This window comes from Cannabis sativa, unplaced genomic scaffold, assembly GCF_029168945.1.
Source record: "Cannabis sativa cultivar Pink pepper isolate KNU-18-1 unplaced genomic scaffold, ASM2916894v1 Contig3, whole genome shotgun sequence".
NCBI classification, from domain to species: domain Eukaryota; kingdom Viridiplantae; phylum Streptophyta; class Magnoliopsida; order Rosales; family Cannabaceae; genus Cannabis; species Cannabis sativa.
In genome coordinates this window covers 6,032,501-6,035,584 of record NW_026870039.1, presented here as the reverse complement: position 1 = coordinate 6,035,584, position 3,084 = coordinate 6,032,501, and the positions used below count along the sequence as shown (strand labels likewise).

Genomic DNA, 3,084 nt, shown 5'->3' with positions numbered 1-3,084 from the left:
CTTGATGATTTAATCTATTTAAGAAAAAAAAAATTATTTCTAAAATATTATTGTGACATTTCATATTTATTTTAGACAAAACTATATATTTTATAAATGTCATAATTTCTATTGCTACATTCTTTACATTTCATAATAATCTTGATAATTTTAATCTATTTGCAAAATGGTATAATATCTATTGTCACTTCTAACCTTTACAAAATTTGATCAATATAAAAATTAATTAGATTAATAATTATGAATCTCAACCATGAATGGTCAAGCTCTACTAATTATAGTCGAGTCATATAATTACAATATTTACTAATCTCAACCACATATAGTTGAGCTCAACCACTCTAACTTGAGCTATTTTTTTGAAAATTTGATTGGCTCTAATTTTCTTATAAATTTATCCAAGTAGTGCTCGAATTATCGATAATTATATATATAACTTTCTTTTGGCGACCACTTATATGACCCCTATTCATCCTTCCACTCCCCATCGTACTGAACATAGATTACTATTTGAGTCACTCCCGTATGAAAAATAGATGGTTGATACACTACTACAAAACAAACTTTTGGTGTCGGTTTTAAACTGAGACTAATACTTTTAGTGTCAGTTCATGAAACCGACACCTATACTACAGTGACAAAAAGTAAATTATTGGTGTCAGTTATAAAACGACACCATTGAGTATTGGTCTTGTTTTATAACCGACACTTAAAGTATACATGTATGTTTTATCTTTTAGTGCCGGTTTTAAACCGACACCATTGATTTTTGGTCTCATTTTATAACCGACACTTAAAGGTTCTTTAGTGTCAGTTATAAAATGACACCAAAAAACTTATTTATGATTTCCCAAGTTTTTTAGTGTCGGTTTTAAAACAACACAATATTATTAGCAGGGTGTAAATTACTATTATTTGTCAAATTCCCCATCTATATTGTAAGATTTCTAAATTAAGACAAAATAACAACAAAAATTAAATAATAAAATACTTATACCATAAAAATTTTAACTTCACAAAGTACTTATACTTAAATCAGTTAGTATAACAAAGTACTATGTTTATACTAACTAATTACAATAACAAAAGTATGTCCTACACAAAAAAGTTCCAAAGCTTCAATGTTGCGTTGGTTTAGTGAGCTCAAACTGAAGGAATTCAGCCCATTCATCCCGAAGTATATTGATTTCGTCAGGTGTGTACGGGGTATCAATGTAATACTATAAAAGAAAGAGAAGAATTCTATAAGTTAATTATAAATTAATAAAAAGTGCTTAAAATAACAAGTTACTAAATAATTGTATATACCTTAGTGGCCAAGTGACGTGTTGGATTTGGCACAATCATGAGCTCTTGAATAAACTTCATGCAATAATATTCACATTGAACAATATCGGGCTGAAGCCGACACTTGTGGTAAGTGATATTCGGTCTACTATTTGCCTTTTTACTATTCTGAAGGTTGTATTTCATCAATGCTCTATAATAAAATAAAGTTAATTAATTAACACAATTCAATAATTAATTTATTGCTAACCTACTAAGTTAAGAACTTATAACACACTTACTCTTTGACAACTTTCTCGATGTCTCCAGGCATTAGACCATTGAGTGGATCCAAAAATGCCACCCTCTGTGAGGACGGCTGGATAAGAATAACCATCCAGTGCTTGCTACACACATTATCAAACATACAAAATCAAATTCAGTAATATATAAATATATATACAAATAGTTAGACATACTAAAACTATAAACCTACATACCTATCAATCCACGGACTAACTAGAAACTGACCAGGGTCTATGTCGCTCAACCGTTGAGATAAATTGGTCACACGTTTTGCATATGACCCAGCTTTGTTGCCTACCCAAGATGGGTTAAGAAATGCATAAACCTTATTTAATCCAGAATGATTGAGAAACCGGGTCTGCAAATAGCTGGTAAACAATAGATAATTAATAACAAACTATAGTATACATATTAAGTTAATTTTTAATATTATACCTGCACCAGAGAGACATAACTGTAGCCCCAATCTTATCCAGGTCGCAAAAACCAAGGATGTCCTCCTTCATTATCCAAGTACTATCATTTTCAACTCCGAACACATCATCTGCAATTTTAATTTGTGGTACATACATGTCTGGCCATCCCATTACCATTGTTTTAAGCTTTTTTAGTGTTGTTGTAAGACCAGGCTTAGGGTAACGAGTCACTGAGAGTTTTGATGGCCTCAAAGGATGTTTAAGATCTTGAGTCGGTGGACCTAGAGGGTTATCTGTGCGTGCCTTTTTTGCTAGTCTCACCTAGAACAAAAAAAAACATTCCAAAGTTAGATTTAGCAATATTAATTGGTAAATCAAATAACTCTAAACTACGAACAATGATTACCGTTTCTTGATTAGATTTTTCTAACACTATATATGCCCTTGGCCAAGCAACGTAGCACCCAATTGCCTCTCCCACTGTGCGAAAGCCTTGTTGTTCAAGCGGCTGTGGGAGTAGAGCATTATGTTTAATAATTTTCTCGATGAAAACACAAGAATAGGTGTCATCGTACTCTTTTCCATCTACTCTCAACTTCTCAAGTTTTGGTTGTATTACTACGTGCCCAGTTGCAACTAGGTTTTTCTTGTCTTTTCTTTTTTTCTTTTATATTATGAAAGAAAATAAAAAGGAACAGATCGGTAAAGATCTAGTTTTTATTTATTCTGGGCATTTAAGTTTCTAGGTAAGTTTGATAATATTTTTTTTTTGAATAGATAAAACTTAGAAAAATCAGCATAGATAAAACTTAGCTTGGTTCTAACCTCTTCGTAGCTGGAACGAATTTATGGGCGGAAATGCTTCGTGGTCGTCCTCGTGGCCGGAGAGGGAACAAATCGGGGTTGGGCGACGCCTCCGACGAGATGAGAAGATTGGTTTTGTATATGGGGGTGATGGATTTTTTAAAGCTTATGGGTTTTTTTAGGGCAGCTGGGTGTTATGTTAAGAGAAAAAAAAAAAGAGCACAGGCGGGAGATGAAAAGTGAAGAGGCGGGGCTTTCTAAAATTTTTGGTATATAATACCTTTTTGGCCTC

The 3,084-nt window shown here is 32.6% G+C and overlaps 1 protein-coding gene across 1 annotated transcript; it reads right to left on the bottom strand.

Annotated features, from left to right (window-relative positions):
* Nucleotides 1–975: 975 nt before the first annotated feature.
* Nucleotides 976–2,735, bottom strand: LOC115720287 (uncharacterized). Its single transcript, XM_061107806.1, has 5 exons — nt 2,395–2,735; nt 2,008–2,309; nt 1,767–1,940; nt 1,569–1,673; nt 976–1,480 (listed from the first exon to the last, which is right to left on the bottom strand). Exons 2-5 carry the CDS (start codon nt 2,163–2,165, stop codon nt 1,291–1,293), a joined length of 627 nt encoding a protein of 208 aa, XP_060963789.1. The 5' UTR covers nt 2,166–2,309; nt 2,395–2,735; the 3' UTR covers nt 976–1,290.
* Between the last annotated feature and the right edge of the window lie 349 nt (nt 2,736–3,084).

Excerpts from the sequence above, each read along its gene's own strand:
- LOC115720287 (XM_061107806.1), bottom strand. The coding sequence starts at position 2,165 with ATGGTAATGGGATGGCCAGACATGTATGTACCACAAATTAAAATTGCA. Across the intron at positions 1,941-2,007 it reads GTTATGTCTCTCTGGTGCAG|CTATTTGCAGACCCGGTTTC; the intron begins GTATAATATTAA and ends ATTGTTTACCAG. Across the intron at positions 1,481-1,568 it reads ATCGAGAAAGTTGTCAAAGA|AGCATTGATGAAATACAACC; the intron begins GTAAGTGTGTTA and ends ATTTTATTATAG.